Source organism: Limulus polyphemus, unplaced genomic scaffold (genome assembly GCF_000517525.1).
Source record: "Limulus polyphemus unplaced genomic scaffold, Limulus_polyphemus-2.1.2 Scaffold3202, whole genome shotgun sequence".
Taxonomy (NCBI): domain Eukaryota; kingdom Metazoa; phylum Arthropoda; class Merostomata; order Xiphosura; family Limulidae; genus Limulus; species Limulus polyphemus.
The window spans coordinates 8,752-23,362 of NW_013668812.1; the positions used below are offsets into that span (position 1 = coordinate 8,752).

Sequence of the window (14,611 nt, forward strand, 5' to 3'; positions counted from 1 at the left end):
AAAACTACTCTTGTTATAAATAACACATTCAATTGAACTAAACTATGCATGCCTATTCAAATATATTGTTAAATATATATTGGTAGTCACGTGACGCTGGTAACACGTCATGATATTCTAGAAGGATTGGTGAACATCACGAATAATCCAGTATGTGCTAGGCGCCCTCTATTCCTGTATATAATTGCGCCGGATAACGTGAGACAAATTAGTGGGAATAGAATTGCAGACAGGCAGAGATAAAGACGGACAATTGAGTCAAGCGCGGTAGTGACCGTAAGTAAGTGCGTGAAACATTGTGAATTATAGCGTGTGTTTAAAGTGACTGTGGAAATTGAGTGTATTACAAAGTTGAATTGATAATGAATAAACTAGTTTTATTTAAGAAAGGACTTGTGTCGCTAAAGTTTCATCGGAAATAAATTATACGGGAAATTAACTAACGACCAGAGACGTAACAATATTTACACATGGCTTGTGTATATCGTATATATTATTCATACCTTCGGTATATAGGACGCAAGCAGATTTTGACATCAAATTTTAGGGTAAAAAACTACCCTAATCTAGTGATTATTTACGCTAAGTATTTCTGTGCTTACATAACATGGTAAGCAGAATATTATATAAGATCACACTATTCGCTGCCACCCAGTGGCAGAGCGGTATATCTGCTGACTTATACAGTTAGAAACCGGGTTTCGATACTCGTGGTGTGCAGAGCATAGTTAGCTCATTGTGTAGCTTTGGGCTTAACTATAAACAAACACTATACGCCGTTAACCTAAAGTAATATAATATTGTGAGATACAATACAACACGCCCAAAAAATAATCAGTGTAAACAATGTTTGAACTCACCATATAACACAGAGGAGAAGCACTTGAGAAAGTAATATGTAAGAGAAATTATAGCTGTAACGTACGACATTTACTAACAGATACGTCTAATAATAAACTGAAATTTGCGTTGAAAAAAAGTTAAGATTATTAAACTTGATACATGTATAGTGGATTTTGCTTACCGTATAGACCGAGATAAGGAATATCGAATAACAAAACAAACAGCAACTAACTTCAGCTCTGAGATGGCTGAAACGGATGATTAAAGATTTTGTTGGTTGTTTACTGCTACTTGGTGTCAAGATATGAATATGTCTAAAAATAGTAATTAAAAAGAAAGAGATAAACACACTTATGTTAAAAAACGAAAATACCATTTGACCTGTGTTTTGGAAGTGAGTGTGGGCTGAGGTTTGTCACTGGCCTAGGCCTAAACATAGAAAAATTGAGAAGGTAAGCCATTCAGCTCGTAGCTTAATCAAGTGTATGTCTTACTTTATATATATATATTGTGCAGTCCATATTTTCTCATTTGGATAGATGATTTATTCGATTTTTGGAGTATTCAAGGTAGAGTAGGTACAGTGATGGATCTAAGTGCATGTAATTTACACTTTACAGGTATAACCCAGTACAAATGTGGATATGTCTCCAAATAAAGTTGTATTAAAATTAGCACAGGCAGAATTCGTGTCAACTGTAACGTTAAGGTACAAAAATTCAAAATACAGAAATATTTATTTCTCAGCTCATTTAATTATATAATACGTCATAACTAAATAATATAATTCAGTAAGTAAAACAAAACATTTTCAATTGTTTGAACTCTTAGTAACTCGTTTTGAAAAGGAGAGTATAAAAACTCTTTTGACTTTTATTTTAAATTCCTCCTCCTGCACGAAGACACTAATGCTACTATTACTCAATATATAACTTGTATTTTAACTCTAGTATAAATACATGGTGCTAAAATATATAAGTACTAAGTTTTTTCATGCTCTAACAGCTGATACAAACTCGATGTAATTGTAATTATGGACAGTTATTGTTAGAGACACTGAATGTGTTTTTTTTTTTGTTCAGCCTTAGAGCTACTTTTATTTTAAATCCACTTATCTGGGCCCAAGTTTTGAAATAATTAATAAACCATAAGTTAAGAATAGCAGGCAGAAAACTAGATCTTAAAGTAAAATGTGAAATTCTAGGAAAGTTTTGTAACAATTAATAACGAAGTGTGGACAAGAAACAGTTTTAGAATATTTTTTCGATGTATGCTAACCATCAAATCCTGTACATTCTATTTTATTCTCATGACATTTGCACTGGTCTAAAATTATGGTTAAGTAATAAAATTTGAAACAGCACTATGTACATATTACTGTTAAAATTATCACTACAACTTTTCAATGTTTATGCTAGGCTAATGTGAGGGGGAGATGGACTTTGATACTTAAATTGCATTCAGGTTCATCATAAGTGTATAAATCTATAACAGTAAATATTTCATTTGATAAATGTAACTTAGTACTTACCAGGTTTTTTTTTTCTATGGATAGTGTTTGTACTCTGGTTTTTTGTTAATTAATTTACTGATAATTAATGTATTTGTAAGTTTTATAATGTTTTCTTTTTTTTTTAAGCTGGATAATAATTCTACATTTTCAAGCAAGAAGAAATCCTTCCAAGACAACTAAAAAAAATATGGGTTGGAGAAAAATCCTCATAATTTTGGTTATAAATGGTAATCTACATAAAACTTTCTCATAATTTTCCAAGATAAGTTAATGTTTTTTTATTGATTAATTAAGTAATATGGTATATCTTGTCTCCTTAAGAAATACTAACTTTTAATGCTTGACTCCTGGCTTTGGCTTATAGAGCTTAGAAAGTTATGAAGGATAGAGGCATCAGACAACTTAATAATCTAAATTTTGCTGTAGGGTTTTTAAGGTTGGTCATCATTCTTACATTACATATTAAACAATTTGGGTTTCAGAAATGGCAGTATGGATTCTAAATCAATTGATGTGAACTTCACTTACAAAGGCAATAGTCTTGAAATTTTAAAGTAGTATATGCATATTTTTACTGATCCTTATTAATGTAGTTTTAGGTTGAAAAATATTTTAAAAATCAACCTCTAAATATTAACTCTGTGAGATGCTTGTACAATAAAGGTTATTGTTATTAATTATGATCTTGATAATTTTGTAGTACTCGTCTTTACATTTGGAGCTGAAGGACCAAAAGGTATGAAGTTTTCAGTTCCACAATTGTCAGAAGAAGAACAAGAAAGTGCCCACTTGCCAAACTATTTGAAATGTGATGCATGTTTGGCAGTAGCCTACCAGGTGGATAATTTTGGTTTAGAGCCAAACACATCAACTGAAAACTCACAATGTAGCGTTAAGAATTGTGCTTGTCTCTGAAGTTATAAGGATATGTTAAGTTAAATTTTGCCTGTTGTTTTCATTGTAATGTAGCTTTATTATTGACATAGTAATTATTTTTGTAAAAGTAACATTCTTGAGTTTGAAACAAATTAATCCTTGACAAGGACTCTAAACTTCTATCTCTGAGTATGAGGGTCGCTGTTTTGTTTGTGACTTCTCAGGTATTCAAGGTAAGAATGGGGTTTTAATCCATCAAAATATTTTGTAGAAAAATATACTTAAAAGAAAAGGTTAAATTAACACAAAACATATAGTTAATGTCAGAGAACATGTAAACATACAAATCTACATAGAATTATTTGAAAATGACAAATATTTGGTTACTTCTTTCAAATGATTTCGTGTAGATTTGTATGTTTTTATGATCTAACTATGTATTTCACTTGAAATTTGTTGTAAAAACTTGTATTTTCTTTTACATAAAGTAGCAAAAAAGTACCCACAGAATAGGTTATGTATCATGTATGCACCAAAACAAATATAAAATAGAAATAATAGTATGAAAAATAATAAGCTAAAAACAAACAGGCAGAAAAAAAAACCCAACAAGAACCATACTTTTGGTACTAAGAATTTTTCAAAGACAATTAAAACGATATTAATAGCACATTTAGTGTTTAAAGGGGATGTACTAGTTTGATTTTTAAACTCTGAAATTGCAAGTTCAATTATTACAGTTTCTTTAATTTAGCTTTTCTGAGAAACCTGTACTGTTAAACTAAAATAACTTGCTTTTTGTTTTTCTCCTGACAACAGTCAAAAAAACATTTTCCTTACTGCTACATCAGTAAAGTTGCAACACTAGCTATAGTAGATCATATTGTATACTACATTTCCCCTAAAGCACATTTTAAAACCATAAAGGGTTAGTTTGTTCTTACTAGTTTTGTTTGTTGATTATTTTTTATATTTATCAAGCCCCTCAGAAACATCCAAACAAATTGATGATAAAATCCTCTTCTTACATGTTTAGCAGAAAGGTAGAGGCTATAATCTATAAATAATATTGTTCCTTTATCAAACAATAATACCTAAGATTTTGTTATTGTGAAGTGTAACCATTTATATAATTTAACTTCCAAACATGTAATTTGTCATTCATTTTTATTTCAGTTACAAACTGCTCTGGCAAAGAACAGAAAAAGTGGAAGACTGGCAGAGTCTGATGTTTTTGATATAATGGAATATGTCTGTGAGATTAGCTTTCAAAAGTATGTGAACTTAGGTTAGAAAAATAAAATCTGACCTGTTTTTGAAACTTCAGCAAAATAGTTTTATGAAATCTTTTTTTATTTATTACCTATGCATGTTCAGATCCTGTTAGTTGAACTTAAATAAAACAGCTTTAAAAGAAGAGTTTTGATAGTATTTCAACCATGTTATGTTTACGATATCCATTGCTGACCACTGGGCCAGCTATCGTACGAAAAATATATGGTAGTAGTGGTCGAAATGCTATTTATATGCCCAAAAGCATTTACAGTGACACCATAACAATGTATTCAATTATATGATATGAATACTAACATTCACCTTAATGAAATAAAATAGCTTAAATAAGAAATTATTGGTATTTTATGATTGTTAGTGATGTGTAATAGAAAATATAATTACAAACTTTGTTAAGTAAAACAAATGTGAAGTTAGGTCAACTTCTTCAGTTTTGCAACTAGTAAGCAAAGTACACTGGAGATTAAATTAGATTAGCCATGAGAGATTTATAAGCACAACACTATACAAAATTAAAAACAATTGCTTAATTATTAGTTATGTAAAAGTGACTTTTACAGTGTTTTATAATTTAATTGAACAACAATAATAATGCACAGTGTACTATAAATGATAGATAAGGGGAAAATTATAGAAATAACTTTATATGTATCTTGTAGAATAACATTAATGACAGTAGTACTAGTCTTCTACAGATGCCAGATAAGAGGCAAGTTATATACAACTAATTTTAAAAGTACCCTAAGAATCATTTTAATGACATACTTATTATGAACAAGACTAGGTGTAGTGTTTCCCATAGTTTGAAAATATTTTGATGATATGTTCTGACTTAATTTCAGTGCTTAAACTAGCCAGTGCTTGCCTGATAGTGATGGCTGACACCAGGGATGATTATCAATACAAATACATTATTTCTTATATAAATATATTGCTTATGGTATGCATAAGTATAAGTTTTCCATGTTATTTATTTCCTTTCATATATACTAAGTCCTATTTCTGTACTTGAAAATTTGCTCTTGTTGTGTAGAAGCTAGTGTAAATAACTAAGACTCATTAAAGTCATCTATATAAACTAAGCCATAATATACTAAATACATTCTTATTGATTTACAATTTATTGTTAAAGCTATGGATTAAAAGAGGTTGAAGGAGTGAAACGATTATCAGGACCAGGTTTACCTACAGAAAATGTTGCAGCCATGACTCAGATGGGAGGAAAATGGCCCTCAAGGTAGACAGAATCCTCAAATATTTTCATTTTAATATAAGCACATAAAAGTCCTAGAGTAGTACCTCTACATAGTATCTGGAGACTACATTTTAATATAAGCAGGTAAGAATGCTATATAACATCTAGAGACTACTTTTAGCATAAATAAATAAGAGCATTACGGTAGTATCTAGACATTTTAACATAAGCAAGTGAGAGTGCTGTAGGAGAATCTGCATAATATTTTGAGGCAACGTTTCATATCAGTTTATGCATGAAAACAACATTTGAACTTAAGCACTTGGAGGACTATGGTAGTTTTTATGGACAATAACTGCACTCCAAAAATATTATCACTATTTGCACTTATACTTCTTCCCCACGAATAAAGGTTTTAGAGCCATGCTGAAATCTTACAGATGTTTTTATTACTATTTCACTTTAAGCCAAGAATTCATAAAATCTATCACACCTGTTTTTCTTTTTGGTGTTTTTGTGTACATTTGTTGTGTTACTTTTACGTTATTAGGATCCTTGTAATGAACCAAATCCTGGACCCACAAGCAAATGGTGGTGTAATTCCAAGGCTACAGTTTTTATTTTGTACAGTTACACTAAACAAAAATAACAAGTATGTGATATCAATGTAATTTTTCATTTGTTTTTTTTTTCTTTCTTTTCTCCATTTTGTGTTTCACAGTTACTCAGAATCGAATCATAACCTTGTGTTAAGGTACTATGAATAAAATGGCAAAAGATTGTCACTTTGTTTCACTTTTGTACTTGTCAAAACATTTTTGATATAGGATTTCTTGAAAAAAGTTTCTCACCTTATAAGTAGGAACATATGTTTAGCTGCATTCCAGATGATTTCCACACGTCATAGTTTGTATTTTGTTCTGAATTTGGTAATATACACAACAACAGTTACCTAATGTATGTTAGGAAGTTTTTGGGCAAGTTAGAGAATGTGGTTTGATGATTTGTAGAGAAGTTCATGCCACTGAATGTAGGTTGAGTGGATTTGCTGCCAAGTGAAAGAGTGGGCACACAAATTTGAATCAACCTTTCAACATGCACCTCATCTTTGTTTCTTACCTAGTAAGAAAGGATGTTTGAGGCAGTTTTCATTCAATTTTCTAAAGTTTTCAGTTCAGAGATTTTTAGGTTATCTTTGAATTGACTGCCACATAAACATGTAGAAAATCAAACATGTTTTGGACTTGAACCCAACATATATCATTATCTTTATTAAGTCAGCTGATATTGTCTTAGAAACTTCATCCACTGTAGCAAACTCAAGCATACCTTGATATGGAGAAGGCTATGGATGCATCAGGTTACAGATATACATTGTGTATCTAGATGACAGAAAGACACTCTCCTTTTTTTGCTTTCCATATTTAATTTCCTTTAATAATTGATTAGCACTTGGTAAAAAGAATGTGTTCACATTTTAATAAATTCTTAGTAACACTTAGTAGTTAATCCAAAAGACAAGCAACCAACATGATAAAACGAGGATACTTCTTTGAGAAAATGAAACAGATTTCATATTTTGAGCACTGTCAATCACAACAGCCATCTGAAATCAAAGTAAGTGATTCAGCTTGAGTGGTCTTTCCTTTCATGAGTGTTTCCAGTTTATTGTATAGATTTCAACCAAAGAACTGGAGATTCAGTAGTGTTGATAATCTGTTAGAAAGTTTTAATTCCTTGTAAAGTCATTTCCAATGCAAGTTATCTTGAATGGATAGAGCTTACATAGTTTACTTTAGACAATTAAAACTCCAACTTGCTTTATTCATCTTTTTTTTCACCCTCTCCACAAAGTGCAATACTGAAGACATGTCAGTACTGCATCTGGCATGTTTTTTGTTTTTTTTATGTCAGACTAATGATATTTATATGGAGATTAGTGTATAGCCCCAACCCCACATTTTACAGCTCACCAAAATAAATAAATTTTGTGAAATCAAGCTTGGCCAACAAAGAGGCTGAAAAGTGCAATTGGGGCAGTCAAATGTTTGTAAATTCCTTTGTGAGCCAATCAAAATTAAGATTATTCATGGAATAATTATTGGTAAAAATGAGTTATATTAACAACTTCTAATATATAGAAAAGCCAATGCATTTTGGTAACACTAAGTTCCAACAATGGCTTTTATGTCATGTTGTTTAGCAACAAATGTATAACCTAATATTGTTGTTAGTCTATGTACTGAAAGTATAAAAGGAAATATATAGAATCAAATCTGGAAAAATATTTGTTGGTTTCTTAATTTAGAGTCTCTGTTGATTAAAGAGGTTTGTTTTTTATTTAAAACATTGGTGATATAACAGAAAATAGCTTCAATTTAAAAATGACTTAAGTTAAAAATTAAATCGATATTTTTACTTTCATGATAACTTTTACGCACTTGGCTCTGGGCTAGGTGATCCCACACTTTGTCTTTACTTTAGGCTTATTACACATATAAGATTTCATAAATTACTACATCAATACCATAGAATTCCACTATAATTTATCAAACTTAGTGACTAAGATGTATTTTAGTCTTAAAAAATATGAAATTTCGAGCAGACTAAAGACATACTCTACACCTCTTTGAAATCTTGGTTCAAAAGAAAGAAATAGCTTCCTAAGCATTTAAAATGGCTGAGATGGCCACTAGGGGGACAATTTAAGCTTCCGATTGGTTATTCATGTCAAATATAGAAGTAAGTGTATATAAGGGAGTGTTTTCAAAAATGGAAAAAGGTGGGCAGGGTGCCACTGTGTTTGATTTATTACATGAGCAATATCTTGGCAAATAGAAAATATAAGACCTTATTTTATATTTTAGCTTGTCAATATCAGTAATTTGAGTTTCTAATTCGTATGAAACTATAGACTTCACAAACTAATTTGAACCAGTGCTGCATTCAACATACCAAACACACAAAAATTGATGTATCTGTTTTTTTAAATTAACAAATTGAGTAATATATAGTACTAAAATTTGAATTATAATCTACACTTTGATACCAAACTTATTGACATAAATTCATGAAATAGTTCAATAAAATTTTGACATCATTGGTGTCAAATCTTTATCTTGGTGTTCAAGACTTTTATTTACTCTAATTTGTATTACTACTTTCTTTTAAATGGATTAAGGAAATGAGTTACATCTATTTTTCATATTAGTTTTAGATTTTTTTTAAAGTTAAATTAATACTAATATGTATTATTACTTCCTTTTCAACTAAGAATACAGGAAATATGTCACATGTACTTGGGGGAAATTGGAGAAATGGAAATCTACAGAGCTTTCCAAGAAGATCCTCATCAACTGTCAGTGTTCATGTGTTATGGTCAAGGTGTGCAGGGATATTGTAATCATCAGAAGGACATTAAGGTGGAAGAACATGACCATGTATCAAAAGATGAATTTTAAGTATTTCTTTAATATCAAAATGCATTCCTTTTTCAACCATGATACATATACACAAATCTATTTTAAATAAAACTTATCTTTATTTCTAAAAGTATTTTGTTTCACATTTTACAAGCTAAAGGTTCAGTTTTAAGTGGCTAACATTTACACGCCAATCAGTTAACAAGCATCTTTGACTTAAACAAAAAAATTAGGGTAATTTGCTAAAGTGGGTAAGGTCTCTCCCTAATCTGGAAAAGCAGAAGTAAATTACAGAAATGGGTAAGATGTAATCTGCTGATTATTTTGTTGAAGGCAGTATGGATGAAGAGTTATACAGTGCCAAAGTCAAGCAGCTATGGTGGTAGCCATCAGTCTAGCCAACACTGTTTATTGCCCCTCCACCATTGTCCTGATAAGAGATCTCTTCTGGAACCACCTTGAACATATCCAGTCAGTACTTGCATCATCACATACAAAAACTTCTTTGACCTACTTTTTTTTTGGCTTACTTTTTGGTCACAGGTATCCCATCCTGATCACATCCACGCCTGTTGCACAAGTAACATTCTTAGCATCTTTTAACTTTGCACTTGTAGATCATCTTAAAAAGTTAAGCTTCTGACTTTGTGCAGTGTTCGGAATGACTGGTGTGTGTTCTCAGTAAAATCACATTAGTATAACTGTTGGCCAGAAGCCAACTTTCAGTAAAAATAAATCCCATTTAGCCTACAAAAGCAGTGTACCTTCAAAAGTACCTCTCTTGTTCAGGATTGCCCTACATCTTTTGATATATCATAAAATAAGCTGTATTCTGATAAACTTGCAGGAAATACAACAAAACACTGAACTTAACTGGCTGAGAACAATTTAGTAAACATGCTCTGGTGAAGTCAGAGATGGCTAGTTAATTAATTTTTGCTAAAATATTTGGTTTTAATCATTTTATAACATTATTTAACAAATTATCAGCTAACTCCAGAAAAATATTTTCTGCTAATTCTAGAGTTTGGCTCCTAGACTTCAGGTACTACATGTATGCATTACTGTTGTAAACATATGAGCCCTAGAAGCCATAACATTCAAATATTTCTAATAATTTGTCTTCTTATTTTTGTACAAGACTCAAATTCATTTTAAGAACATTTATTTTCTGAAATGTCTTAATTTAATACTGTACATTCGTTAGTTACTTCTACAGAACTAACATCATGGTTTAAGTTGTGAAACAAATAGCTTAGAGTAGAATAATAGTAATCAAACAATTAACACTTTTTCATGATCTTTTTTATCTCAATCTTAATTGTGTTTTGATTGAAGTTTAGTTTATCAAAATTTTACTATAGGTGTCATCTACATCTCATAGAAAACGTTTACAATAAACCAAATTCAAATGTATATAAAAGAGAGGAAGATAAATTTAATCGGAAATACACTTTTTATTGAGAAATGAATTTTAAAGCTGTTAATTAATAAAAACATTAATGTTTCTACAGAATATGGATGTGCTTATATCAAAATTGGCCAATTACTAATTAATAAAATTATTTTTGTAACTCATCCCATTTCTTTACTGATAGTTATAAGAAATGTTAAGTGAAGTAACTTGTTTTGTGCTTGCCTGACTGAGAGTACAAAACATCTTCACAAGCTTCTATAACTGTCAAAAGCATCCATGTGAAAAATGTTGTTCTAGGCATGGAAATTTTTTTGAACATAATTATTTGAATCTTATTTTTCAGTATGAACACATTTCAGAGCACTTTATTTATATATATATATATAAAGATTAATTTGAACATACTGTTCAAAGCCTTTGAGTATGTTTTTGAAATATGGAAAGGATAATATTTTCTTTTCAGAGCACATAGTCCAGACTGGAGTACCTTAAATATCTTGCGATGACCCTTATCTTAAATATATAACACTTTTGGGTTTTGCATTCAAGGGTTACAGCTGTTCGTGAGGCTCAGCTCTATTGAAGAATTGGGAGATTTAGCTGTGTTTAAATGAGACATTAGAGTGATTGTATATATTAGCTGAAGGTACTAGTTAAGGAAGGAAAAACTGTATAAAGGACAATGTTAGATAATGTTCCCTTTTCTTCTTTCTTTTATTATTAAATCCCTAATGACCTCATTAGATGCTCATGACATACCCTTCTTTGTGGAAGATAATAATTTACTGATTAAATACTTGTGTCTTTAAATTCAAAGGCAAAAAATCTATGAAAAATGTAGAAATGTGCCCTATTTTTGGGTGTTTTTTATTCCCTTTCTCAGGCAAAAACCCTAAAACAAAATAGCACATGTAGACTGTTGGACAGTTTCCAGTCACCATGCAAAAAATTGAGATAATTGACCCAGCCAACTCTGGGTGATGCAAGGGAAAAATGTATATAAAAAAAGTGGAAATATGGCCTATTTCAGGGTTCTTTTTTATCCTCCTTTTCAGACAAAAATGCTAAAACAAAGTAGCCCATAAATATTATTGGATAGTTTCCAGTGGGAGATAGATGCAAACACACACAGACATACACATAATGAATCGTCTTTACAAAAATAATGACCATTTATCAATATGAAGCAAAATGCACATTTCAATGGTAAAATGAAATAATAAATTAGGATAATAGAAAAAGGGTTATTTTCCATTAATATTCAACTAAATTTATCATTATCAAAAATGAGTAAGAAATATTTAAAAAAAAATTGTGAAAACAGGTAAGGAGAGTTGGAATACGAGTAAATTAGACCTCAATGTTTTGAATTTATAAAAATGTAATTTTCATAAGAAAATGTCAGACACACCACTAATGACATTTGTTATTTTGTATATCAGTGCCATAATAACATCAAAGCTAAAAGAAACCATCGTACGATCCTCATTTTTCATCAGAATATGTTAGAAACTGGGAAAATCTTTGAAAGATCAGTTCATTCTGCTTTAAAATCCACCAATTGTACCAAGAATATATGCTTCATCAAAGAAATAATGGTGCAATGTAAACACAGGCATCAATACAACTTCTCCAGTGTGTGTGGAAGAAAGTTTATCCACAGTTTTGGATAGTAAGGGTTATTTCATGTTACAAATACAAACTAAAATGCATGTCAGTAGGTCCTAATACGCAATGATATACCATAAAGAATGTGTTGTCTAATTCGCCAGAGATTTGTTTGAGCAGGATAATGATTCTAAAAATATGACCAACATGATAAAAACCTACTTGGAGAGGAAATGGACAGTTGGAAAATTTGTATTCTTGACCTGGCTTGACCAGAATTCAGATATGAAAATCACTGAAGGAATTTCAGCCTGCATGGATAACGAGGAGGTCAAAAGGCAACAAAGAAACCTCTAGAATTATGTGACATTCTAAAAGGTATTTGAAGGAACATTACATTAACTTTCATCAACAAATTCTATGGCTATCTGTTGACCAAACGTCCTGTTCTAAAGATATCAAAGTGTTTACATACTAAATACTATAGTGTATGCAGTTATATATTTGTATACTGTCATTATAGTTTAAGCTATTGTAAGTCTAAACCTAATTAGTTTCTACGCTTATATGAAATTAATCTCTCTTAATGCAGTCTTTCATTGATATTTCTATTCCTGTATGTATTATATATATATATATAACGTAAATGTGACTTAATGGTACATCACATAATAGACCTGGAACTATGTCTATAGGTGAAGAGAGAGTGAGAACTCTTTGGGAAGGGGTTACAGTAGCAGTAAATACAATCATACACTTATTCAACTGTAATAATATTTTTAAAGGTACTTAAATATTTACAAGTCACTTCATTGATAAATCCCCAAATCCATTGCTATACATTGAAATTCTTTCATTTTCTCTGTCGATTCATCCGTTTCATAGCCTAACTTCAGTAATACGTGTCTAATTGACTCTTCCTATTGTCCACAGCTTCTACATTTTCTTGCTTCCTTTTTCAACCACTTCTTTTTCCAATGGTGGATATTACCACAACTCTTGTCTTAATTTCTTTTTTATATCCTCACTTCACATATATAGGTGATCTATAATTGTCCTTATTTTTTACATAATTGTCACAACAGGTTGATGCTTTTTACTTTGTTATCTTGAAAGTTCTGGTCTATTGTTCTTTGCACTACCTTTACCAACTTCTCAATTAACTTTGGATCCCTTTATCTTCTAACTAAATTGTGTATTCTTGGGCTTCCAGCCACCTCAAGTATTTCCTTCATTCTGTATCCCCGTTTAGTCTTATTATTCTCAATTTTCTTCAGTATTTTCAAATGACAAACCTCGGGCCAAAAATTATATTTCATTTTCATAGTATTCAAAACGTATACATACATTCTCTTCATTGCTCTAACAGACATATTCATTCTTCTCATTTCTAACTGCCAAATGTATCATGGCATATTCATGTTTAGTCCCAACATCAATTTATTTTCCTTGATACTTTTCAATGTTTTCTTTTTAGTACCATCCCTATTTTTCAACTGCATAAATGATAACTGAATCATAAGTATATCACAACTGTATATTTTTACTCCACTGTTTTTCATAGTTCTCTATGCCACATTCATTGATATTCTTCATTCCGTCATTTTTGTACCTCATTTCCCTTTTTTCCAACTTACATTTCTTTATCAAACCATCATTAGGTTTTACCCTCTTGTTTCAGCCTCTTCTACACTTTCTTTTCTATCTTTTTTTACAAAATTACCACTTCATTGCCTCACTTCCACTCCACTTCTGTATTCTTTTCAAATTCTCACAATAATCGTCTGATGATTCAAATTTGTTTTGTCTTCAGTTCTCATCCAATCTACCACTGTATCCTCTTTTTTTTTTTTCCATGAGGATGAAATATCAAATTTTTGTATTAAGTCTTAAGGTTTATTAAGCAATGTTTTTTTCATGCCTTTTTTTTTTTTTGCATGTTGCGTATCCAACATGCAAAGTGATTTTCATATTAAGAATAAAAATACTTTTATGCATCAGAAAATTTCCAGCTTTCACTTGCAAAATCTTTATAATAGATAGTTATCAAACGTTTCTTAAGAAAACAACTTTATATTTTATCTGTTATTTTCACTAACTATTCTCTGTACCGGTTCAGTAGATTTGACTGATCTCGTAACCACCATAAAAAATTAGGAAATATATAAATTATGCCTCTTTCATTCTAGAATGATAACAAATTATAACATGAAAACATAAATAGCTTAAATCTCATAACATTATACATTTACATATATTTATTATTTATATTATATTGACCTTTCAGTCATGCCTGGCTAACAATACAGAAGTTAAAATGATGCGGCACATGTGCACTCATGTTACCATATCAAATAACATAAAACTTACCTTTGGTCTGTACAAAGTAACTTGCCTTGGCTGCGTTTTAGTAGACTAGTATTTTGTAAAATAGAGTCACATTT

The 14,611-nt window shown here is 30.6% G+C and overlaps 1 protein-coding gene across 1 annotated transcript; it reads left to right on the forward strand.

Annotated features, from left to right (window-relative positions):
* The first annotated feature begins 727 nt into the window (after nucleotides 1-727).
* Nucleotides 728-9,272, forward strand: LOC106468879 (marginal zone B- and B1-cell-specific protein-like). The gene is made up of 6 exons (XM_022397240.1): nucleotides 728-1,295; nucleotides 2,483-2,583; nucleotides 3,057-3,193; nucleotides 4,409-4,506; nucleotides 5,658-5,762; nucleotides 8,995-9,272. The coding sequence occupies exons 2-6, from the start codon at nucleotides 2,544-2,546 to the stop codon at nucleotides 9,179-9,181; spliced, it is 567 nt and encodes a 188-aa protein (XP_022252948.1). The 5' UTR covers nucleotides 728-1,295; nucleotides 2,483-2,543; the 3' UTR covers nucleotides 9,182-9,272.
* The last annotated feature ends 5,339 nt before the right edge of the window (nucleotides 9,273-14,611 follow it).

Excerpts from the sequence above, each read along its gene's own strand:
- LOC106468879 (XM_022397240.1), top strand. The coding sequence starts at position 2,544 with ATGGGTTGGAGAAAAATCCTCATAATTTTGGTTATAAATG. Across the intron at positions 4,507-5,657 it reads TGTGAGATTAGCTTTCAAAA|CTATGGATTAAAAGAGGTTG; the intron begins GTATGTGAACTT and ends TTATTGTTAAAG. Across the intron at positions 5,763-8,994 it reads GGAGGAAAATGGCCCTCAAG|AATACAGGAAATATGTCACA; the intron begins GTAGACAGAATC and ends TTTTCAACTAAG.